The sequence below is a fragment of the Carcharodon carcharias genome, chromosome 5 (assembly GCF_017639515.1).
Source record: "Carcharodon carcharias isolate sCarCar2 chromosome 5, sCarCar2.pri, whole genome shotgun sequence".
NCBI classification, from domain to species: domain Eukaryota; kingdom Metazoa; phylum Chordata; class Chondrichthyes; order Lamniformes; family Lamnidae; genus Carcharodon; species Carcharodon carcharias.
This window is the reverse complement of record NC_054471.1, coordinates 191694760-191719619: the sequence shown is the minus strand read 5'-3', so window position 1 is coordinate 191719619 and position 24860 is coordinate 191694760. Positions and strand designations below refer to the sequence as shown.

The following is a 24860-nucleotide window of genomic DNA, read 5'->3' as shown; positions in this document are numbered from 1 at the left end:
GCTGCCAGCGGTCATGGAAAGTTCCGTCCTCAGTATACATGCATATCAGAATTTTCCTGTATGCCATTCCAATCAAGGTCCTCATCTAAATGCTCTGCTGCAGAACTTGTCTGCCACCTCTCCTGCCATGTACTGGCAGACATCCTTTCCCTCTGGTGTGGCTGCACACTACCCGTGTCAGGTGATTTATTGCATTCTGAACCCAACCCTGTACTGACCTTTAAAGCATGTGCAGCGTCAGTATCTGAGCTGGTGACTATGAATGTCAGTTCAAATGACGGGGCCTCCTCAAAAGTGCTTTGCTGTTGCTCTCTCTCCTCCTCTTGGGGCTTCTGTGGCTGGACAGGTGGCAGGTTGTTCTTGGGTGTCTGAAAGCAGAAAATCAGAAAGGGGAAGCCTGAGCTGAAGGAAAGGGTATGGGGTGATGAGTAAGAGAACCATGGTGCAACTATCTGAAACTTGCTCATTATGCCAGTTAGCAGGGTGAGGGTGAACTGGGAGTTCAGAAGGGGAAAAGGGCAGAAACATACTGTTGTCCTGAATGTGTTGAACAATACTGGATGCCATGGGCTTTAGTTGCAGTTGACCCAATATGTGGAAAACCATCTCTTATGTAGGGCTTAGGAGATGCAGGCATCCTTGTCCTCTACTAGCTCTGCTCTGCTCCTTTTTATTTGTGCCACCTTGCCCTGAAAGAAAGGGAAAATGTCAATGATTGTGTTGCACTGTGTTTGGGTGCTGTGCCTACCGTAGCTGAGTAGCTGGAGGTCTGCAGAGACAGTGAGAGGTGGCTGTGAGGCTGGCAGCATTGGTAGGTGCATGAGGGTGAGGTGAGCTATCTGGACATTGTACATGCTGCTGGGTGAGTGTTGGGGGTGTGGTGCATTGAGCAACGTGAGAGACCAGTTGTGATGAGTAGGAAATGTCATAAGAAAAAGCATTCCCTGATCTTGACCATCCGTGTGAAGCCCTTACAGAACCATGGAGTCCCTCCTCCTGTCCCTGCTCCTCTCCTTCACTAATGCTTCCAATGCACCATCTGTGCCCTTGAAGCCCTCTCTGTTCTGGTGTTCCATTTTCCTTGTATGGCATTAAGCCGTAGCCTCCTGTAAGTCAGTGCATCTTCCCTTTTAAGAGGGGCAGGCTGCCTTTAAGGACAGAAGTCTGACTGCATCACAAGCTATTTGTACATGCTGCTTGGCTCCTTACTGCCTGCTGGGGCAGCCAGCAGCATGGCAGGTGCGAGCCCTATTCTACTATGAGATAAATGAGGTGGCAGCCCCAAGTTTGTGTGCTGCCTACCTCCACTGGAACCGATGCGGATAAGTTGTGAATCGTAACCCCTGCACTGAATAACAATGGTGGCATATTTTTAGCCCTGCTTTCTTTATTTGTATGTCTTTTCTGATTGGTTTCCCAGCAGAACTGACCACAGGAGGCAGGCGGAAATCCGAGGTCTCTGAAGAAGAACCATACGGACTCGAGACGTTAACTCCGTCTTTCTCTCCACAGATGCTGTCAGACCTGCTGAGTTTTTCCAGCAATTTTTGTTTTTGATCCGAGGTCTCTACGTCTACAGTGTAGTGATGAAGGGATCAAAGGTGATGGCTTTAGCCTTCTCAGTGTTTAAAGTAGAAGAACAGCCCAAAGTGTCAAATTAAATGAAAAAAAGATACAATGTGGCAAAGATTAGTGGTAAGCCAGAGGATTGGGAAAGTTTTAAAAACCAACACAAGATGACCAAAAAATAATGAAGAGGGAGAAAATAAGCTTTGACGGTAAATTAGCAAGTAATATAAAAATGGACAGTAAGATCTTCTTTAAATATATAAAAAGGAAGAGAGAGAGACCAAAGTGAACATAGGCCCCTTAGAGAATGAGGCTAGGGAAATAATAATGGGGAACCAGGAAATGACAAAGGAGTTGAATAACTACTTTGCATTGGTCTTCACAGTAGAAGACACTAATAGCGTTCTAATACTAAGTAATCAAGGGGCAAAAGAGGGGGAGGAAATAAATACAATAACTATCACTAGAGAAAAAGTACTAGGGAAACTAATGGGGCTAAAGGCTGATAGGTTTCCTGGACCTGATGGGTTGGATCGTAGGATATTAAAGGAAGTAGCTACAGAGATAGTGGACGCACTGGTAATAATCTTCCAAAAATCCTTTGATTCTGGAAAAATCCCAGAAGATTAGAAAACTGCGAATGTGACACCCTTATTCAAAAAGGGAGGGAGAAAACAAACAGAAAACAACAAATAGGTCAATTAGCTTAACATCTATCATTGAGAATATGTTTGGGTCTGTTATAAAGAATGCAGTAGCAGAGCATTTAGAACTCCATAATCTAATCAAGCAGAGTCAGCATGGCTTCATGAAGGGGAAATCATGCCTGACAAATTTATTAGAATTCTTTGAGGAGGTAACTAGCAGGATAGATAAAGGGGAACCAGTAGATGTAATATATTTGGATTTCCAAAAGGCGTTCGATAAGGTACTGCACATAAGTCTACTTAATAAGATAAGAGCCCTTCATGCTGTTGGGGGTAGTATATTAGCATGGATAGAAGATTGGCTAACTAATAGAATATAGAGATTTGGGATACGGGGGGCATTTTCAGGATGGCAATCTGTAACTAGTGGAGTGTCACAGGGATCAGTGCTGGGGCCTCAATTATTTACAATATTTATTAATGACTTAGATGAGGGAAGTGAATGTACTATTGCCAAATTTGTAGATGATAAAAAATAGGTGGGAAGGCAAGTGGTGAAGATGACACAATCAGCCTACAGAGGGATATAGACAGGTTAAGTGAGTGGGAAAATGTGAGGTTATGCACTTTGGCAGGAAGAATAGAGGAGCTGAATATTATTTAAATGGAGAAAGAGTGCAGAAGGCTGCAGTACAAGGGATTTGGGAGTCCTTGTGAATGAATTCCAAAAGCTAACATACAAGTTCAATAGGTAATAGGGAAAGCAAATGGAATGTTGGCCTTTATTTCAAAGGGAATGGAGTCTAAAAATAGGGAAGTCTTGCTAAAACTATACAAGGCACTAGTTAGACCACACCTAGAATACTGTGAACAGTTTTGGTCCCCTTATCTAAGGAAAGATATACTGGCATTGGTGGCAGCCCAGAGAAGGTTCACTAGGTTGATCCCCGGTATGGAGGAATTTTCTTATGAGGAGAGGTTGAGTAGGTTGGGCCTGCACTCATTGGAGTTTAGAAGAATGAGAGGTGACCTTATTGAAACATACAAGATTCTTAGGGGGCTTGACAGGGTAGATGCTGAGAGGTTGTTTCCCTTTGTGGGAGAGTCTAGGGCCAGAGGGCATAATCTCAGAGTAAGGGGTCACCCATTTGAGAGATGAGGAGGAATTTCTTCTGTCAGAGGATAGTGAATCTGTGGAATTCATTACCGCAGAGGGCTGTAGAAGCTGGGTCATTAAGTATATTCAAGGCGTGGTAGACAGACTTTTAATCAGTAAGGGATTCAAGGGTCACAATAAAAACAGAAAATGCTGGAAAAACTCAGCAGGTCTAGCAGCATCTGTGGAGCGAGAAATAGAGTTAATGTTTCGAGTCCATTTGACCCTTCTTCAGAGCTTCATTTTCTGTTTTTGTTTCAGATTTCCAGCATCTGCAGTATTTTGCTTCTATCTAAGGGAATCAAGGGTTATGGGGAAAAGGCAGGAAAGTGGAGTTGAGGATTATCAGATCAGCCATGATCTCATTGCATGGTGGAGCAGGCTTGATGGGCCGAAGGGCCTACTCCTGCTCCTATGCCTTATGGGCCAGGATTTTACAGTCGGTGTGCGGGGGTGGGCCATACATGCCAGCATGCGATGACGTTGGGCGTGTGCCCCGACATCATCGTGCTGTCTCGCGATGTTTCGTTTGCTGGGCGCGTGGCAGAGTCGGCTGCCTGCCCGCCGATAATTGAAAGGCCCCTTAAGACCATTAAGGAATGAATTAATTTCACATTTTACGCTGCCCGCCCAACCTTCTGGTTGGCGGGCAGGTGAAAAGGCCAAGCGGCCTTTACAGTTCTTGGGAAACCGCGTCCACGAGTGGGATGAGGTTTCCTAGAGCGTTTATGAATTAAATTAAAAAATTTTCTGAAAAGTAAAAGCATGTCCCGTCAGGACCCGACTCTCCCTCCTCCCCCTGCCCGCACGAGTAGTGCTCAGCGCGACCGCTCGCGTATTACACTGGGCGGGCCTTAATTGGCCCACCCGCGTAAAATGGTGTTGCAGAGCCGATCGCGGGCGGTGGTCGGCCTGCAACAACTGCCCCCCCCGCCCACTCCTGCTGAGCCCAGTCAAGGTGGGAAAAATTCAGGCCATGGTCTTATCATTGTGATTTCATAAAGAAGAAAAGTTTTAAAAAATTTCATCAATCAAGGAAAGTAAGGCTGGAATTTTCTGCTCCCATTGGCGGCGGGCGTGTTTGGCGGCGTGAGCGGACAATATGGAGAGAGGGCAAAAGATTGATCTCACATCATTGCAAAATCAGTCTGTGATCGTCCGCTCCAGCCATCAATGTCAGGCCGTGTTTCCTGCCGTCGCACGGTGGGAACCTAATTTCAATACTTTGGCATCTCATTATAATCCCTGGTCACCGTAACCATACCTCCACACTGGATCATCCATTTGTTTCACAGCTGTACATCAGCGACATGCACCTGGCATGCTGCACTTCGCTCGGGACTTTGAGGTTTGTTTGCCTACCTTACTTCAGGCAGCACTCGCAGTCATCAGCGCCAGGCTTGGCAGGAGGCACCACATCACTTTTAGTGAAGCTCATGGACAGGTCTCTACTGACCAGACCAGCTGTAAGGTAGGGGTGGTTTTTCAATGGCTGTAAGGCTTGGGCTTTCTTTGGGAAGCGGGAGAAGTGTCCTCAGGCAAGAGAAGAGGTTTCAAGGCTAGGGCTGTACTAGGGCAGGGAGGTATCTCATGGTGCAAGTGGGGGCACATGTTGACCTATGCATGTGGCCTCAAGATGGTGAGGGCTGAGGAAGCAGCCTCCAGAGGAGATGAGGCCAGATGGAGATGTGAGGGTGTGTGTGAGAGAGTGAGTGATGACGTCCCTTGAGCTGGCAGTGAGTGAGATGCCAGTGAATGTGTGATAGGCTAGTGAGTGTGTGAGTTTAGAGTGATGAGATCATTGCCTTGCGTTGTTTTTCACACCCGCTAATGCACTTAGTGCAATTCTGGGACGATTCCACCCATAGAAAACCTTAGTGTGTAATGAAATATTTTTATTTTTGATGTGGTGCCTATTTCCAAACATACAACACTTTTGATAAACTGACAATACAGGAAACCTGAATTAAAGATATGAAATGCTGGAAATATCAGCACATCTCACAGCATCTATGGAGGGAGAAACAGCAGTGAACGGTCACAATCTGAAATGTTTTTCTCTCCATATAAGCTGCTAGACCTGCTGAGTATTTCCAGCATTTTCTGTTTTTATTGATGTTTGAGAAGATATTGGCATTTCAAGATCAGAGCAATGGCTTTCTCCATTCTGTAAATATGTGTATTGGTTGCTTTTAGGAGACAGAAGAATTGTTGCAGATACTTGATGAAGAGGTAATGCAAGAGTTCCAAAGTAATGCAGAGAAGCAAGAAGATGGTATGAAACCAACAGATGAGGAAGAAGTTTGTATAACTGAAGCTGATGAGCAAGAGGCCGCTGCTTGCTCAGATCTGCTCAACAAGCAGCATTTAGAACTTGTTCACCCTAATGACATCCTCAAAACTCTAAGACTTTTCCTCGAAGAAAACCAGCAATCAAGGTGTGTAATTGTTTTTATGAAACCGTTACAATTCATAACTCTATACCATCCTTTGTCCCCCCCCAAAAAATTTCCCACTTATTTTCTATTTTTGCCTTCTGGCAGCAGTACCCTATTCCAGGCTTCAGTGTGTGGGCCCTGACAGCCCTTTAAAACTTTATTCAAGCGGCTGTTGTTTCTGTACTACCCAATATGATAAGAAGTGGGGAACAAAGATAATCATAGAGAAGACTGATGCAATTTTCACATTCACATGGACTTTCTGGAATGACCCACTACAGAGGGCTGCGTCTTCCGGTTGGCGAGTGGGGAGCGGGGCCCGCTTGCCGACGCGTAAAGTGATGTGAGGTGCTGTCGGGTGTGCGTCCCGAAGTCACCCCACGTCATTTAGGCTTTCACTTCGTTGGACGCACAGCCTATTAAGGCCCTTAAAAAACTAATTAAAATGATTAATAGATCTGCCCGTCCAACCTTAAGGTTGGCGGGCTGGCGAAAAGCCCAGATGGCCTTCAGTAAAATCATGAAACCGCGATGAGGTTTCATGAGGGTATTAAAATTTTTATAAAAGGTTTAAATTAAAGAAATTGACATGTCCCAGTTCATGTGACAGTGTCACATGAGGGGACATGTCAGGAAAATTTTTTCTACGCTTCAAAAAATTTTCACAATCTCCACCAATCCCCCTGAGGTGGCGCTTTGCTTCAGGGAGACCTGTGCACTCTTTCACACACCAGAGGTCCCCAGCATCACAGATGCCAGTCTTCAGCCAATTCGACTCACTCCACGTGATATCAAGAAATGGCTGAAGGCATTGGATACTGCAAAGGCTATGGGCCCTGACAATATTCCGGCAATAGTACTGAAGACTTGGGCTCCAGAGCTTGCCGCGCCCCTAGCCAAGCTGTTCCAGTACAGCTACAACACTGCCCAGGTATGTCCCCCACACAAAAAGCAGGACAAATCCAACCCAGCCAATTACAGCCCCATCAGTCTACTCTTGATGATCAGTAAAGTGATGGAAGGAGATATCAACAGCGCTATCAAGTGGCACGTGCTTAACAATAGCCTGCTCACTGACACTCAGATTGGGTTCCGCTAGGGTCACTCAGCCTTGATTCAAACATGGACAAAAGAGCTGAGCTCTGAGGTGAGAGTGCTGCCCTTGACATCAAGGCAGCATTTGACCGAGTATGATATCAAGAAGCCCTAACAAAACTGGAGTCAATGGGAATTGGGGGAAAACTCTCCACTGGCTGGAGTCATACCTAGCACAAAGGAAGATGTTTGTGGTTATTGGAAGTCAATCATCTCAGCTCCAGGACATCACTGCAGGAGTTCCTCAGGGTTGTGTCCTCAGCCCAACCATCTTCAGCTGCTTCATTAATGACCTTCCTTCCATCATAAGGTCAGAAGTGAAGATTTTCGCTGAAGATTGCACAATGTTCAGCATTATTCATGACTTCTCAGATACTGAAGCAGTCCATGTCCAAATGCAGCAAGATCTTGCCAAAATCCAGACTTGGGTTGACAAGTGGCAAGTAACATCCATGCCACACAAATGTCAGGTAATGACAATCTCCAACAAGAGGAACCCAACCATCATCCCTTGACATTCAATGGCATTACCATCACTGAATCCCCCACTAACAACATCCTGGGGGTTACCATTTTCCAGAAACTGAACTGGACTAGCCATATAAGTACTGTGGCTACAAGAGCTGGTCAGAGGTTGGGAATCCTGTGATGAGTAACTCACCTCCTGACTTCCCACTTCCTGTCCACATCTACAAGGCACAAGTCAGGAGTTTGATGGAATAATCCCCACTTGCCTGGATGAGTGCAGCTCCTACAACACTCAAGAAGCTTGACACCATCCAGGACAAAGCTGCCCGCTTGATTAGCACCACATCCACAAACATTCACTTCCTCCACCACTGACTCACAGTAGCAGCAGTGTGTACCATCTACAAGATGCACTGCAGGAATTCACCAAAGTTCCTTAGACAGCACTTTTCAAATCCACAACCACTATGATCTAGAAGGACAAGGGCAGCAGATAGATGGGAACACCACCACCTGGAAGTTCCCCTCCAAGTCATTCACCATCCTTGACTTGGAAATGTATTGCCAAAAATCCTGAAACTCCCTTCCAGGGTGTTACCTGCACCACATGGACTGCAATGGTTCAAGAAGGCAGCTCACCACCAACTTCTCAAGGGTAACTAGGGATGGGCAATAAATGCTGACCCAGCCAGTAAAGCCCACATCCCGTAAATGAATTAAAAAAAAAACTTAGCATACATAACCATATGGCTCAGTACTGCACTATTATGTTATTTGCCTAAATAAGCTCTTAAGGGCTGTATTTTAAAATATGATGATCGCATTAACTTTTCAAAAATGTTGGCTGATGACACCAATTTCAGGAGAGAAATAAACCTTTGTTAATTTCTACTTGCTATTTTGAGGGCTGGAGGCCAGGAATATTACATATGTGTGTGATCAACATTGGAAAGAAAGTAAAGTATATATGACAATGCCAATAGAAGCTGCAAGTAGCGACATGAGCTAACAAAAAAATCAAAACAAATGCTCATTGGCATGGCTGCAGCTTAATCTGTGAAGAAGTAAAATGAATCAAGATGCTGTATATTTGTATTTTAAGATGAGATTTGTAATGTTATTTGCAGCTAAGTTTGGATACATATGAAGTTTGAATAGCCAAAGATTTTTTACCATTCTAACATATTTTGCCATGCAGCATAAAGTATCCCTCTTCCTGAATGCTCTTACCATGTCAGATGCCAATAAAAATTTTGAAAGAATGAAAGCAAAAAAAAAATCACTGACAATGTAGTTACATGGGGGAGAATACTGAAATTGTGTGTTGTTGCAGAAAAGCTGTAAGATTCATCAATTGGGCCTTGTAAGGGAAAAATCCTTAAGATCATATGAAATAGGAGCTTGAATAGACCAGTTGGCCCATCGAACCCACTCTGCCATTCAATAGGATCATGGCTGATCTGATTGTAGCCTTAATTCCACTTTCCAGCCAGTTCCTCATAATCCTTGCATCCCTTGTCGATCAAAATTCTATCTAACACAGCCTTGAATGTACTCAATGACCCAATTTCCACTGTTCTCTGTGCAAGAAAATTCTAAAAACTAACGATCCTCTGAGAGAAGAAATTCCTTCTCTTCTCCATCTTAAATGGATCATCCTTTATTTTTAAACTGCGCCCCCTAGTTCTAGATTCCCCATGAGGGGAAACATCCTCTTGGAACTGACCCTGTCAAGCACCCTCAGAACCTTAAAAGTTTCAATAAGATCACATCTCGTTATTCTGAATATAAGCCCAACCTGCTCAACCTTTCTTCATAAGACAACCCTTCATCCTTGGGAATCAGCCTAATTAACCTTTGCTGAACTGACTCCCATGCAAGTATATCATCGTTAAGGAGACCAAAACTGTACACAGTACTTTAGGTGTGGTCTCTCAATGTGATAACACTGTTGTAGCAAGACTTCCCTGCTTTTATGCTCCCGTCATGCTTGCAAGCAAGGCCAACATTCCAGTTGTCTTCGTAATTACTTTCTGTACCTGCATGCTAACTTTTTATGGTCCCTTTGTACAGTAGCATTCTGCAGTCACTCTCCATTTAAATAATATTCTGCTTTTCTATTTTTCCTGCCAAAGTGGACAACCTCATATTTTCCCACATTATATTCCATCTGCTAAATTTTTGCCCACTCACTTAACCTAACTATTTCACTTTTTCAGGCTCTTTTTATCCTCTTCAAAACTTGCTTTTCTACCTATTTTTGTATCATCAGCAACTTTAACTACAGTATAATCAGTCTGTACATCCAAGCCATTGATGTAGATCATAAATAATTGAGGCCCCAGTACAGAACCCTGTGGCACTCCATTTGTTACAGTTTGCCAACCTGAAAATGATCCATTTATCCCAACTCTATTTCCTGTTAGTTAACCAATACTCTTTCCATGCATAGTTCATCCACAACACCAAGAGCTCTTATCTTGTGCAGTGACCTTTTATGTAATACCTTACTGAATGCCTTTTGAAAATCCAAATAAAACACATCTACTGGTTTCCCTTTATCCACCCTGCTTGTTACATCTTCAAAGAACTCTAATAATGAGGTCTAATAATTAATGAGGTCATTAATTAATCCTGCCTCATTACACATTGCCAGGTCTAAAATAACCTGTTCTCTGGTTGGTTCCAGAACATATTGTTCTAAGAACTGTCCTGAATGTGCTCTATGAATTCATCCTCCAGGCTATCTTTGCCAATTTGATTTGTCCAATCTAAATAAAGATTAAAATCTCCCACGATTATTGCAGTGCCTTTCTTACAAGCTCCCATTATTGCTTGATTTATACTTTGTCCTACAATGCAGCTACTGTCAGTGGCCTATAAATGATTCCCATCAATTATTTCTTTTCATACCCAACCAGCCCGTGCTTGCAAAACTCAAAACACAGAGTCCAACATTAGATGTGATTCCATGATTGGACAACATTTGCTAAATAATCCTCAGTGTACTAAGAATTACACTGAGAATCAATTTAAGATTATCAGCTGGGCTCGCTGTATGGCACATATGTATGTATTGGAAAATACATATATTAATACACATGACCCAGTTCTTTGCAGACGGAAAGAACATGTACACACCTTGCGCCTTTTTCAGCTAGATTAAGTGACAGTCATTCCCTGACTCATTCCTCAGGGCAATGACTTGACCGATCAGGGTCAAGCTGCCTGGTTTAAATTTCAAACAATGATTGGCAGTTAACTGTCAGTCACCATCAATTGGTGCATTCTCCATGGCAACACCTCTACCAATCAGAGTCCACTTGCCAACCAATCAGCACTCTCTTCTCATTCAGCATAAATTGTTGTTTTTCCCTTATATTGGTATTCTTGCAAAGTGTCCTGATGAGTGCAAGATGAAAAGCTTTGACATGTCTCTTTTTTCAGCAATACTCAAGTTCTGCACTATCAAATGACCAGTTTCCTTTATTTTGCCCTTCCAAAATGTTAGATGTCCTCGAATGTTCAGGCCCCAGCCATGGTCACTCTGTAACCATGGCCGGGACTTTCTGTGCCCGCTGGCGTCGGGTGTGTTCAGTGGCATGAACGGACAATACAGCAAGAAGGCCATCAATTGGTTTTATGATGTCGTGAAATCAGTTTGCGATCAACCGCTTGGCCTGCCGATGGCGGGCCACGTTTCCTGCCATCGGGCGTTGGGAACCTCATTGTAATACATCTGCATATCATTATAAGCCCAGCCTGCCGGAATTGTCCCCCCCAATGCTGGATTGTCTGCCTGACACCGACGTGCTTCACAACAGCAAATAAAATGTGTACACTTGGCGGGCTGCACTTTGAGGGGAACTCTGAGGTGAGTACACAGTAGTGCTGCAGAGCGCTCACTCGGGTTGCCTGTTGGACTTCAAGGTTGAGGCGGGTTGTGGGGAGGGGGCGGGGTGTGGGTGGGCAAGAGCTGCCCTGCGGTTGAAGGGAGCGCATAAGCATGTGCAGGATGGGGGGGTGGAGCGGGTGGGTGAGGGAAGCGGCTATGCATTAGAGAAACCTTGTATGAAGTGACCATTCCTCGTAGCTGAGACAGTTCAGGCAAAGCCACATTGATATGATTGGATAAAAACAAAAAAACTGCGGATGCTGGAAATCCAAAACAAAAACAGAATTACCTGGAAAAACTCAGCAGGTCCGGCAGCATCGGCGGAGAAGAAAAGAGTTGACGTTTCGAGTCCTCATGACCCTTCGACAGAACTTGCGTTCAAGTCCAAGAAAGAGTTGAAATATAAGCTGGTTTAAGGTGTGTGTGTGGGGGGCGGAGAGATAGAGAGACAAAGAGGTGGAGGGGGGGGCTGGGGGTGTGTGGTTGTAGGGACAAACAAGCAGTGATAGAAGCAGATCATCAAAAGATGTCAACGACAATAGTACAATAGAACACATAGGTGTTAAAATTAAAGTTGGTGATATTATCTAAACGAATGTGCTAATTAAGAATGGATGGTAGGGCACTCAAGGTATAGCTCTAGTGGGTTTTTTTATATATATAATGGAAATAGGTGGGAAAAGGAAAATCTTTATAATTTATTGGAAAAAAAAGGGAAGGGGGAAACAGAAAGGGGGTGGGGATGGGGGAGGGAGCTTACGACCTAAAGTTGTTGAATTCAATATTCAGTCCAGAAGGCTGTAAAGTCCCTAGTCGGAAGATGAGGTGTTGTTCCTCCAGTTTGCGTTGGGCTTCACTGGAACAATGCAGCAAACCAAGGACAGACATGTGGGCAAGAGAGCAGGGTGGAGTGTTGAAATGGCAAGCGACAGGGAGGTTTGGGTCATTCTTGCGGACAGACCGCAGGTGTTCTGCAAAGCGGTCGCCCAGTTTACGTTTGGTCTCTCCAATGTAGAGGAGATTGGAGTCGGGCCTCTAGCTTCTCTGCCCACTCAAGCAACGCAGAGGCATCAATGTGCCAGGAAGTGCTCCAGAGCTTTTCATCCCTTGGGCACAGACTGCAAACTAATAAGTGTTTTAGTGGATTGCAGAACAGTTGGACGATTGGGCACATTGTACAATCTCCTTGCTAAAGCTGGCCATGGAACAGTCACTGCTGGGAGGCGCTCACAGCCCCTTGCAATGTCATCTTCCTGGTTTGGACCAGTCTCCCCCATGGTTCAAGCTAACAATGCAGCCTTGCAGCGCAGGTCAGGAGAATGCCTTCGCCTGAGCTGAGAGCACAGTATGCAGTCCCACGGGCAAAGTTGCTGGCAATCGGTAGGGTGGAGTGGGGCGGAGGTAGGTTGAGTTTCAGGCATCCATGCAGTGTACTAATCTCTGGCCATCCAAGTGGTGGCCAGCACTCTCTGGGATGCATTAAGTGGCCTTCAGATTTAAACAGAACAGGTTCTTAGTACACCCATGCTAACCCATGCATCTCTCTCTTCCACTTTGCAGGAGGAGCACATCGGGACCATGGATCTGTATGCCTCATGGCTTACAGAGAGCAAAGCTGACAGAGAAGAGAGTGGCTGAGGCGCCTGGCTGTGCAGAAGGAAGAGCAGAACCTTCTGGAAGAAGGGGTGGCAGGGGCTCCCACACACGCTGCCGAAAAGCCACAGCAAGCCATTACCGATTGGCGCCTAGCTAGACCCAGGGCCTAGAGAATGCCGCCTTTCATTCCTACAGATGACCGAGAACCAGTGTTGCCAAAGACTACGCATGTCTGGGAACTGGTTGGTCACATCTGCCAGCTGCGGCAGGATTTGACACCACGGGGACATGGAGGGCATCCAGAGGCTCCTTTAGGACACAGGTGACCTCTGTAGGCTATCACAAGCATGCACCACAAATGCATTCATGAGGTCATGGATGCCACCTTCGCGAGGGCACACAACTTTGTGCATTTCACCCGGAACCAAGACAGCCAGGATGCAAGAGCAATTGGATTTGCCCAGATCTTGGCTTTCCCACGGGTGCAGGGTGCTATCAACTGCAGTCACGTGGCACGCAGCCCTTCATCACGTGTGGTCAAATATGTCAACCACAAGGTCATTCGCTGAATGTGCAGCTGGTGGTGTGACCGCTACAAATGCATCCTGTGGTTCGGCACACGGTTTCCAGGGAGTGTGCATGACTCCTACATTTTCAATCAGTCATAGATCCTTGAGGTCTCCCAGGTCCACCGAAGCTGCAGGGATGGGTCCTTGGGGACAAGGGCTACCCGCAGAGGACATGGCTGATGACACTCGTGCCACGGCCTCAGGCTGCAGCAGAGAGTGAAGCTCATGCTGCGACTCGCAACTTGGTGGAGCACACCTTCAGGATGCTGAAAATGAGGCTCCGGTGCCTGGACCGGTCTGGTGGAGACCTGCGATACAATTCGCAGAGGGTGTCACAAATCGTCGGCGTCTGCTGTGCCCTTTACAACCTGGCACTGCAACGAGGAGAAGAGCTGGCTGAGGAGGCGCTGCAGGAGCTGGAGGTCTCCTCCGATGAGAGGACGCCGACGGGGATGAGGGTGAGGAGGTCCTCGAAGGCGACGATGACAGGGATGAGGCCCTCGCACTGGCCAGACGAGGCAGTCACGCTTGGGAGGCCCTCATAGCTGCTAAATATGTAGAGGGTGATGATGACATGCAGTGAGGAGACCACCATAAAACCTCACATTGCATGAATGATCATTTGATTCCAGTCTGGCTGATGGCAGTGCACCTACCCGCTGTCATGGAGATGCAGCGGTGACCCTAATGGTCGCTTGATTGCACCAGGATGACGACATGCAGTGAGGACACTCCATAGATCTTCACACAGCCTCTGACTCCTGTCTGGCCGAAGGCAGCACGCTTGTGCTCTGTGATCAGGGTCATATCATAGAAAAGCAGCCATGAAGCTTTAAAGGCATTTGATCCTTCAGCACTTGACCCCTCCAGGAGCACAGCATCAGCGGTCAAAGATGCTGAAGAGATGAGGGACAGCCCCACCTTAAAGGCGCTGAGAGCACACAGAGAGAATGATGGAACTCTGTGATGCCTGCCCACTACGTTCTGGCAGCAATGACAAGCACCATCGAGGTGCAGGCATCAGTAATGTGTCCAAGGAATGTGAGGCCCGACCATCACTTTGGTCTGAAGCTGCAGAAAGCACAGGGAAGAGGCCCTGGACTGAGACACCTGCTTTTATCTTGTGCAGAAAAGCTTTACATCTGAGTTTCATGAACACTGCACATCAGCACCAGGAGCCATAGGTAGGGAGACATTCCTGGGAGTTTATTGACAATAGTGAACAGTATGTATAAGTGATTAACACCCGTGCAAAGGCTGCGCAACTGCATCTTCTTAACTCGACCTCTTTAATCACATTTTGATTTAATGTTGGTAAGTTTCCTTTGCATTTTGTCTTTCGTTTTTGAAGTTTCCCTTTAAGGGGCTGCCTTTTACTTTGTCCCTGATTCTGTTAATTTACTTTAATTGTTTTGACTTAAAAGAGTTACATCTCCTTAACGTTCCTAACCCTAGCGCTACGTCTTGGTGCTCTCCGGCCATCCACAGCGGAGGTGGAGGCAGCCTGCTGACTATGACGCCCTGTCTATGATGACCTTGATGGGCGTCCTCTGGAGGGCTGAGACTTGGAGGGCCACGGCCTGTTTTCGGGATCCTGCTATGTGGCAGTGGCACCCTCCTTGGCCAGTGGAGCTGGAGCTGCTGAGGTCATGGGAATAGGGGATTTAGATGGGCCGGACACTATTGGAGTCACCTGGATGGATGGCCCCAGGAGGGTACAGCTGCTGATCCTCCTCCTTATGGGTGCTAAGGGCCCCTGGCTGACTCCTTGAGGAGAAAGGGTAGCTGGAGTGAGACCAAGCTGCCCCGCACCCCTCTCGCATATACACTGTTGGAGGCCAAATATGGCGTCAGTGATGAACTTGAGCCCGTGCAGCAGTGCAGGAGCAATGTCCTGGACTAAGATCTCCATGGAGGCTGCGATCCTACCAGTATTGACCTCGGTGCGTTAGCATGCCAGAGCTATCACCTCAGCCTGAAGGTGGGACGGACTCCTCTATCACGTCTTGCAATCTGAGGAGTGCAGCGGACATCCCTTCCTAATGTTGCTGAACTTGCCTTTGCAGCTCCAGCAACTTTGACATCACCAAGTCCAGAGGCTCGGACTCAGCAAATTTCTGGCCTCCGAGTGCCAGAAACCTGGGAAATCCCTGCTACTGCCTGCTGTGGATCAGACAATGCGATGTGCTCACCAGATTGCTAGCCAGATTGCAATGTGATGTGCTCACTAGAGGCTTCTGTAAAGCTAGTTCCTACCGAGGTGTGTGTCTCTGCACTGGTGGAGGATGAACACTGTGATGGGACCTCATGGAGGGTGCCTTAAGGTCCCTCTTCAGAGGTTTCTTTGGGGCTTGATTGGAGGTCCTGTGTCGAGGACTCCATTGGCTGTATGGCAGATGTGCCTGTGGAAGCAAGGGGAAACAATTAGTGCACGGCAGTGGCATGTGAAACAGGACACATCTGCAGCATGGTTGCCTGATAGATGTTGCATTGCCGGATCCTCACTCAGTAGAGCGCTGCCAATCTCACTGTCAGCAAAAGAACGATCCAGATTGTAGCCGTCCAGCTGGATGGCTCTGTTTCCAAAGTCCATGAGGACCTTCTTGCAGGCATTCCTCCACCAGCCTGCAACCTCTCCCTCTTGTTGTCGTCTTGATGCCAGCTTGTCCTGCATGAATAGAGATGGAGCGAGTGTAGGCAGAATGCCTGCTGGGCTGGATGATATGTATGCTTGGCATGTGCGGGTGGTGAGTGGTCCCATGGATGGGATGAAGACAATGAAGGTGTTTGAGAGGGTGAATGGTGATGTCCCTTGAACTGGCAGTGAGTGAGGCGCTATAAATGTGTTTGTGAGTGCGTGAGTTGAGAGCGATGAGAAGAGTGACTTACCCTGGCGGAATGGAGGAAATCATTCGTCCTCTTGTGGCATGGGGTGGCTGTTCTGTTTTAAAGGCTTCCATCATCTCCCAAGCCGAACTAGTGATGTTGCTGCCCATCCTGCGGCCAGATCAGGGGTAAGGGACATCATGGTGAGCCTCCTCTGTGTCCCAGAAGGTGCTCGAGGGATGGGTTATTGAACCTGGGGGCTGCAATCTTTTTGCCTTTCAGGGCCATGTCATCTTTGCAACGCTCTTGAGCTGGAAGCACTGAGATGTGAGCGCGCAGCGGGACTTTAAATATGGCACCTGGCATGATGAAGCGGCGAGGTGATGGCATGGTGGGTGAATGAGAGCCCGTCCGCGATGGAAACGGCGTGTTTCCCGGGAATACATAATTAACGCAGTGGGTTTGGGATGATATGGCTTGAAAAGCTGCCATTGCGGCCAGCGGGTAAGATGTCATTTTATCCACCTGCTACCTTGGTACAAATCTGGGTCAATTCTACCTCACATCTCTGTAATGGCTACCATATCATACTCATTTATTTCTATTTGTGCTTTCAATTGATCCATCTTGTTGTGAATGCTCTGAGCATACAGATAAAGAGCTTTTCTTTCTGTCTTTTTACAATTTTTCTCTACTTTGACCCTATTTGCTGCTGCACTCTTATGTTTGTGCTCTCTGTCCCTTCCTTTCAGACTCTAGTTATCATTACCTTTATTGCTGCCATGCACTATTGCCCCGTCCTCCCTTTTCAACTTTCCAAATCTCCCCTCACATGAACCCTCCCAGTTTAAAGTCCTCTCAGTTATACAATTTGCCAGGATACTGGTTGCAGCGAGCCTTAGGTGAAGGCCATCACTCTTTTCCCAGCACTGGTGGCAGTTCCCCATGAATCAAAACCCATTTCTCCCAGGCCAGTCTTTGAGCCACGCATTCAGCTCTCTAATCTTTATTTGCCCTCTGCCATTTTGCCCGTGACTTGGGTATTAATACAGAGATTATTGCCTTTGTGGTTCTGCTTCTTTTATTTAGCCTCTAGCTGCTCTAACCCCTTCAGATGAACTTGTTTCTTCGTCCTACTTATGTCATTGGTGCCCACATGAACCACAACAACTGGGTCCTTCCCCTTCCACTCCAAGTTCCAATTCAGCCCTGGGGAGATGCCTTTAACCCTGGCACCAGGCAGGTAATATAGCCTTCGGGACTCATGTTCTTGGCTGTAAAGAATAGTATCTATCCCCCGAACTATACAGTTCCCACTATAACTACATTCCTTTTTACTCTCCCTTACTTGAATGGCCACCTGCACTACTGTGGTAGTGTGCTAGTACATCAAATCTGTTGGAAAATTGCAAGGGCTCAGGTTCCTCCATTACCTTCTGGATCCCCATACTTGTTTCTCTTGCAGTCACGTCCTCCTGTTCCTGACCACAGATGAAATCTGAAGTATCTAGCCTAAGGGGTGTGACTGCCTCCTGGAACAAAGTGTCCTGGTAACTCCCCTCCCACCAGCCCCCCGTGATGCATCGCAGTGCCGAAACCCAGACTCCGGCTCATCAACACTGAGCCAACGTTTCTTGAGCTGCAGACACAGTAGGTGTGGTTGCTGTAGATGTTCCACCAGCACCCCCATAGTACAGCTGCAACACATCATCTGCCCTGCCATCTTTATTTCACTCTCAGAAGCTTCATATGAATTGGTTTTAAGATTATAACTTTTTTTTTAGCCTTTTTACAAGCATTTCCATTTGGCTTTTCTGTTTGAGCACTCCTCGCTCAAATTTTTATGACCTAGTCACAGTTTCTAATAGAACCTTTGATCTGATGCTTCGCTTCCTTGTCATTATATACGTTTACTTTCTTCCAAATACTGATCTCACACAAGCATTTCAGTCAAGATATTCCTGGCCACTAGCATTCAAAATAGCAAGTAGAAAGTAAACAAAGTTTATTTCTCCCCTGAAATTGGTATAATCAACCAATAGCATTGAAAGTTAATGCAGTCGCTAGTAGTCTCATTAATAGCCATTCATAAATAACCATTTTTTTGGACTAATCTGCACTGTTATTAAGGGAAAACTTCAGACTTGATTTTTTATTTTCCGTAGTATCATCATCTTTTTAATAAATACAAGTTAGTCCATCAATGTAGTTTTAATTATGTTTACAATGCTTTTCCCAAGCACTTCAAAACGATCAGAGAAAAAAAAATCAAAATATTTTGCATACAGCAGGAGATCTTGTCAGCTGTTTCTTGCCAGTGATTTTACAATTTGATCATGACCAACGCTGAAAGACATGAATACAATATGGCATAATTTCCCAACAAGATTTTATTAGGTTTGTTTTCTTCAGGGAAAATTCACAGCCCAAAGTGACTACAGTGAAAGAGAGAGATAGCACTGAGGATAGTGCTTACTGGGATGCCATGGCAAACATCATACCTAAACATAAATTGAAGACCTGGAGATGGCTGGAAGATGCACTGGAAAAATATTAGTAAGTATATCGCACACAGAATGGTCATGAAATGTTATATTTAACATACAGCATTATTTTAAAATTTGGTTCTCAGAAACTAAACAGCTGCATACAATTGTTATCTTTTCTGCCACTGAGGCTCTCATTTTTAAAATTTGCATCTATTTGGCTCACTTTTGCAAAACTGATCCAGTGTTTTTTAAAAATCTGAATGTTATAGAATAAATGTCATTTTTTTAACTCCATCTTTAAATGAATCCTTATGCAACACACAGCTCTGCAACCAAGGGTTGCACAAGGAGAATTACTACTAGCCCTGTCTGAGTAAAAGATACGCAGTAAGAGTGTTTCAGCTCTTTGTGGGGAAGCACTTGGCTTTAGCTTTAGTGCTTTCCCATGACAGAACACTTGACATTGGTATGACTCCTCATCCTTGAACCATCAATGCGTTGTAATTTCCTAAATCTTAGTATTATTAAATTTTAAATGTAGTCTTTTAATCATATTTTATAATAGTGTCAAAATGCTAAAACATTATTAAAGAAAAGCTAGGTCACAAATTATTTAATGCACAGATTTACATTATAGAACTACTTCGGTTAATAGTTCTACTTAGAATTCATGTCAGCACTCTGCATAGAAAATCTTAAGGTGATATTTTTGTTATTTAAAAATACCTTATATATCATCTTCACTTACCTGCCCTTCCCTAAGAAACATTGAACAACCTACTTTGATAAATTTTCCATACTTGCTACCTCCCTTTTATAATATAACTTCACAGTGGAATTTCACTACTTTACATACTTCCATATTTCTACATTTGCATTTTCCTTCCCTGGTGCAAAGTGTGCATGTTAGCATATCCTGCAGTTGATTCAGATTTGGGGTACATAGTTCATTGGGGGAGAAGGGAGGAAATAAACTGGGGGCTTGAAAAATTAATTTTGCTCTGCATCCATGTTGCTGTTTATGTAAGTGACCCGGTGGGGCTTAGACTAATTGGCAAGGCATGGTAGTAGCGTGAGAGCAGCGTAACAGAAATTAGGTTTTGGTTTAGCAGTTGTTTCTTTATTGCCAGTCACATTACATAAGCAGTTCAAATCCATCTGCTGTTCAGTTTCCTGTACCAGGCTTGCGAACATGCGAAAAAGGAGCAGAAGTAGGCCGTTCAGCTCCTTGAGTCTGCTCCGCCATTCAACAAGATCATGGCTGATCTGCTTGTGTTTCAAATTCCGCATTTCCATCTACCCTCGATAACCTTTTATTCTCTTGCCTAACAAGAATTTATTTATCTCCTCTGCCTTAAAACTATTCAATGACCCTGCTTCTGCTGCCTTCTGAGGCAGAGAGTTCCAAGCTCCCACAATCCTCTGAAAGAAAAGAAATCCCCTCATCTCTGCCCTAAAAGGACGACCCCTAATTTTAAAACTGTGACCTCAGTTCTGGACTCACCCACAAGAGGAAACATCTTTTCCATGTCCACCCTGTCAAGACTGTTCAGGCTCTTGTTTACTTCAGTCAAGTAGCCCCCTCACTCTTCTAAACTTCAGTGGAAACAAGCCCAGCCTGTCCAATATTTCCTCTTAAGACAACCCACTCATTCCAGGCATTAATTTAGTAAACCCCCTCTAAACTGCCTCCAATGTATTTGCATCCTTCCTTAAAAAACTGCAAACAGTTTTCGAGATGTGGTCTCACCAATGCCCTGTATAACTGAAGCATAACATCCTTACTTTAATGTTCAATTCTTCTCGTAATCAAGGATAGCATTCCATTAGCCTTCTTCATTAATTGCTGTACCTGCATACTAACTTTTTGTGACTCATGCACGAAAACATCTAGCTCCCTATACGCCTCAGAATTCTGCAGTCGTTCTCCATTTAAGTAACACTCTGCTTTTTTAATTTTTTCTGCCAAAGTGAACAACTTTATTGTTTCCCACATTATACACCATCTGCCAGATTTGCCCACTCACTCAACCTATCTATAGCTGTCTGCAACCTTCTTATGCCCTCTTCACAGCATACTTTCCCACCTATCTCTGTGTCATCTACAGATTTAGCTACCACGTTTCACTCACTCATCTAAGTCATTGATATAAATTGTAAAAATTTGAGGTCCGGCACAGACCCATGTGGGACTCCGCTCGTCACATCCTGCCAATCAGAAAAAGACCCATTTATACATACTCTCTGTTTTCTGCTGGCCAGACAATCTTCTACTCGTGCTACTATGTTATCCCCTACACCATGAGCTATTATTTTCCACAATAACCTTAGATGTAGCACCTTATCAAATGCCTTCTGGAAGTCCAAGTGCAGTATCTCTACAGGCCCCCCTTTATCCACAGCACCTTACTTTTTCAAAAAACTCCAATAAATTGATTAAGCATGACTCTTCCCAATTACCTTGAGTTTTTCAAAGTGCCCAGCTATAACCTCTTTAATGATCGATTCGAACACCTTCCCCATGACAGACGTCAAACTAACTGGCCTATAGTGTACTGTTTTCTGCCTCCCTCTTTTCTTGAATTCAGAGGTTATATTTGCTACTTTCCAGTCTGATGGAACCTTCCCAGAATCAAGTGAATTTTGGAAAAGTAGCACCAATGTATCTACTACCTCAGCAGCCACCTCTTTTAAGTCCCGAGGATGAAGTTCACCAGGACCCAGAGACTTGTCAGCCCACTGCTCCATCAGTTTGCTCAGTACCGCCTCCCTAGTGATTGTAATTTCAGCAAATTCCTCTCTCCCTTCCACCTCCTGATTTACAGCTATTACTGGAATGTTTTTGTATCCTCTATAATGAAGACAGAAACAAAATATTTGTTTATTTCATCTACCATTTCCTTATTATCTACTATTAACTCCCCACTGTCACTCTCTAAAGGACCAACAACCACTTTACTTACCCTTTTCCTTTTTAAATACCTGTAGGAAATCTTGCTATCCATTTTTACGTTTCTAGCTAGCTTCCTGTCATACTCTGATTTCTTTTTCCTGATTAACCTTTTAGTCATTCTCTGCCTTTCTTTATATTCTGACCAATCGTCTGACCTGCCACTCATTGTTGCACAGTTACATGCTTTTCCCTTAAATTTGATGCTTTCCTTAACTTCTTTATGGATGGTGGGTCCTCCCCATAGAATTTTTCTTTGTAGTGGGAATATACTTATTCTGAATATTCTGAAATATCTCCTTAAATGTCTGCCGTTACTTCTCTATTGATCCATTCTCTAGCTTAATATTCCAGTTCACTTCAGCCAGTTCAGCTTTCATGCTAACATATTTGCCCTTATTTAAGTTTAAAATACTGTCTTAGACCCACTCTTCTCCCTTTCAAGCTAGATGTAAAATTCAATCATATTGTGGTCGCTGCTACATAAGGGTGCCTTTACTCTGAGGTCATTAATTAACCCTGTCACATTACACAATACCAAGTCTAATATAACCTGCTCTCTGGTTAGCCCCAGAACGTGCTGCTCTCTGGTTGGTTCCAGAATGTGCTGCTCTAAGAAACTATCTCAAAAGAATTCTAGGAGCTCCTCATCCAGGCTAATACAGCCAATCTGATTTTTCCAGTTTATATGTAGATTAAAGTCACCCATTATTAATTGCCATCCCTTTATCACAAGCGCCCGATATTGCTTCTTGTATACTTTGTGCTATGTTGTAGTTACTGTTAGGCGGCCTGTAGACCACTCCCACTCGTGACTTTTTTCTCCCACTATTCTTCATCTCCACTCAAACCCAAATGCTGGTTTGATCCAATGTTAAAGCTTTATCAGTGACAGACTAGAAATAAAAATAACTCAAATGCTGTGTGATTGAGGGTTAGTTTCCATGTGACAGACAGTTCCCTGTTTATCTTTAAGTGATGGGATGCTTGAAATCGAGGAAGTCTAGATAATTCCTCTGGGACCCAAAATGCTGATTACCTGCTGAATCGGAGGAGCCAGTATGAAACTTCTGAAAGAGAAAAATTCAATTTGCATTTATGATAAACAGTCTGGATTAATTAGGCTTCCAAAATGGTAAGAAATTCAAGGAAAAGGAGCACAATTATTCAATTAAAAGCAGACAGGGAATAGACCAACTGGTGATCCAGCCATTTACACAAAGGCTGAGCTTAGTTATTAGGGTTCCATTCTTTTAATATTCCACCCCCCCACCCCCCCACCTCTGAGTAAGGCAGAAGGATGTCTAAGCTAAGTATGGAGCTATATTATAGGCATTAGCTATTTGTTTGTTCATCTTTTAAAACAATAAATTGATATGCTTCTCTAATGTTTCTGAAGATGAAACAAGAGTTTCAGGAGGCATAGGCTAAGTTCAACAGCTAAATGCAATTGCCACATAGTTTGCTGCTCATTTCTTATACATGCTACCAAACGATTATTTAGATTTTGAGATAAGCATAAATATTCCTAGAGTTATGGCAAGCTGTGACGCACCTGAGAATGATCTAAGACATGAGAGCTAAAATAGAGTATGAAAGTAAGCAAAAACCCAAAAATGTAGCCAGCAACGTTTACAGTTCATGAAAGTTCATTAGTGCTATAGGCCAAGATGTTTCCCTCGCTGGGCGGGCTCAGTGGGGGTGGGTGCAAGCAGTTAGGAAGCTGACTGCCGCCCGCATTCGGGGCCGGACTGTGATTTCACATTGGCAGGCCAATTAAGGCTGCCAGTGTTGGGGGGGGGGGAGGCGTGCAAGAGCGGAAATTTGCGTATGCTTGCGGGTGCCTGCTGGAAAAGCCCCTTGGAGCACAAAGCTGCCTCAGGGAGATGAAAAGTTTTGAAAATTAAAAATAAAGATTTTTAAAATGTTAAAAAAACATGTCCCCTCATGTGACTCTGGTCACGTGAGCGGGGACATATTAGAAATTAGGATGACATTTTAAAATTATTTTTTTAGTTCCATCCATGGATGAGGTTTCACAAAAAATGCAAAGGCCGCTTGGCCTTTTCGCTTGTCCGCCAACCGTAAGGTTGGACGGGCAGCGGAAAATTGAATTCAAATACATTTTTAACGGCCTTAATAAGCCTTTTAATTGTCGGCGGGCGCGCTGCTGCTGACCGGAATATTTTGTGAGTGCGTAATGACGCTGGGACGCTCACCCGATGTCATCGTGCATCACTATATGCTCGAGCAGGTCGGGCGTGCACCTGCTTGCTCAGTGAAAAACCCTGCCCGTAGTGTTATTAACTCTACTGTAACTTCATACTGAGACAGAGTTTGCAAGTATAAACAAATTATACCAGTGTTCCTGAATTTAAAGATTTTCTTTCCTTGCGCTAAGAAAGTACTTGCCTAATGTGACATCTTAACACATCTTAAACATTCCCAAACCTTTCACATTAATGAAATACTTTTGAAGGGTCACTGTTGTTGTGTTGACAAATGCAGCAGTTGATTTATGCACATCAAATTTTCTGCAACTGATACATGAAATAAATAACTAGATATATTTTTTGGTGGTATTGGCTAAGTTAGAGAAGTTGTCTCGGATACCACTTTGAAGTGTTCATTGAAATCTTTTATATGCGTTGAGTATGCAGAAAGCTCCTCAGTTTACTATATAATTCAAAAGATGGCTCTGACAAAGTGACACTCACTGAAGTATCAGCCTATGTCCTGGACCAGTGTTATGCACTTATGTATGTTATTCCTTTCCATTAAGCTTTATTTGTAGAGGATTATTAGGATAATGTATGGATATTTGAGTAAATGGTTATAATGTTTGTTCAAAACAAAAACAGAATTACCTGGAAAAACTCAGCAGGTCTGGCAGCATCGGCGGAGAAGAAAAGAGTTGACGTTTCGAGTCCTCATGACCCTTTGACAGAACTTGAGTTCGAGTCCAGGAAAGAGCTGAAATATAAGCTGGTTTAAGGTGTGTGTGTGGGGGGCGGAGAGATAGAGAGACAGAGAGGTGGAGGGGGTTGGTGTGGTTGTAGGGACAAACAAGCAGTGATAGAAGCAGATCATCAAAAGATGTCAACGACAATAGTACAATAGAACACATAGGTGTTAAAGTTAAAGTTGGTGATATTATCTAAA

General features: G+C 44.5%; 1 protein-coding gene across 1 annotated transcript in view; it reads left to right on the top strand.

Annotated features, from left to right (window-relative positions):
- drc1 (dynein regulatory complex subunit 1 homolog (Chlamydomonas)) overlaps window positions 1-24860 on the top strand; it is a 107461-nt gene that overhangs the window by 68831 nt on the left and 13770 nt on the right. The window contains exons 14-15 of the mRNA XM_041188408.1: window positions 5569-5810; window positions 18672-18815. Of these exons, the coding sequence (XP_041044342.1) occupies window positions 5569-5810; window positions 18672-18815 (386 nt within the window). The remainder of the gene's footprint in view (window positions 1-5568; window positions 5811-18671; window positions 18816-24860) is intronic.